This window comes from Chrysochloris asiatica, unplaced genomic scaffold (assembly GCF_000296735.1).
Source record: "Chrysochloris asiatica unplaced genomic scaffold, ChrAsi1.0 scaffold00075, whole genome shotgun sequence".
NCBI lineage: Eukaryota > Metazoa > Chordata > Mammalia > Afrosoricida > Chrysochloridae > Chrysochloris > Chrysochloris asiatica.
In genome coordinates, this window is record NW_006408593.1 from 14,725,171 (window position 1) to 14,725,978 (window position 808).

Consider the following 808-nt stretch of genomic DNA (forward strand, 5'->3'; position numbering starts at 1 on the left):
CCATTACTGTACAGATGATATAATTTAAGTTGATTTATATTCTTTTCACTTTTGAAAACTATTGCAGCGTATCTTGAGCTCTAGGAACTGTACCTAGTTTGGCTAATTGGTCAGCCCTGTCTACAACATGTGAGCTCCTAAAGCAAATTGATCCAGACAGGATAAGTGAATGTCTCAAATTTAATCAAGAATTATTTATCTAAATACTTTAATAGTAAGATCTATCTTTTGCTGATTTGCATTACTTGATCCCAGAGCTTCTTCATGGCATTTTTTACTTCTGCGTTTCTCAAGGTGTAGATTAAAGGGTTCAACATAGGAGTTATTAGGGTGCAAAATACAGTCACTGCTTTGTCAGCAGAGAAGGAAGTCATGGGTCTCAGATACAGGAATGAACAAGGTACAAAGAATAAGATGACAACCATGACATGAGAGGCACACGTAGAGAGGGCTTTACGGCGCCCTTCAGCACTGTAACTCCTTAGGGAGTGCAGGATAATGATATAGGAAGTGACGAGCATTAAAAAAATGAGCAAACATAGTGATCCACTATTGGCAGCAATTAGGGGCCCCAAAATGTGAGTGTCTGTGCAGGCCAACCTCAGGAGGGGTATCAAATCACACATAAAATGGTCAATGACATTGGGGCCACAAAATGGTAATTGAACCATGAACAAAAGCTGGATTCCTCCATGAATAAACCCCAAAACCCCAGCCATCCCCACCAGAAAAGTACATAGAGGCCTGCTCATGATGGTTGTGTAGTGTAAGGGTTTACAGATGGCCACATAGCGGTCATAGGCCATTG

General features: G+C 40.8%; 1 protein-coding gene across 1 annotated transcript in view; it reads right to left on the bottom strand.

The window, feature by feature from the left end:
• Positions 1–221: 221 nt before the first annotated feature.
• The window catches only part of LOC102836715 (olfactory receptor 4C45-like), a 909-nt gene continuing 322 nt past the window's right edge, over positions 222–808 (bottom strand). The window contains exon 2 of the mRNA XM_006865141.1: positions 222–808. Within this exon, the coding sequence (XP_006865203.1) occupies positions 222–808 (587 nt within the window).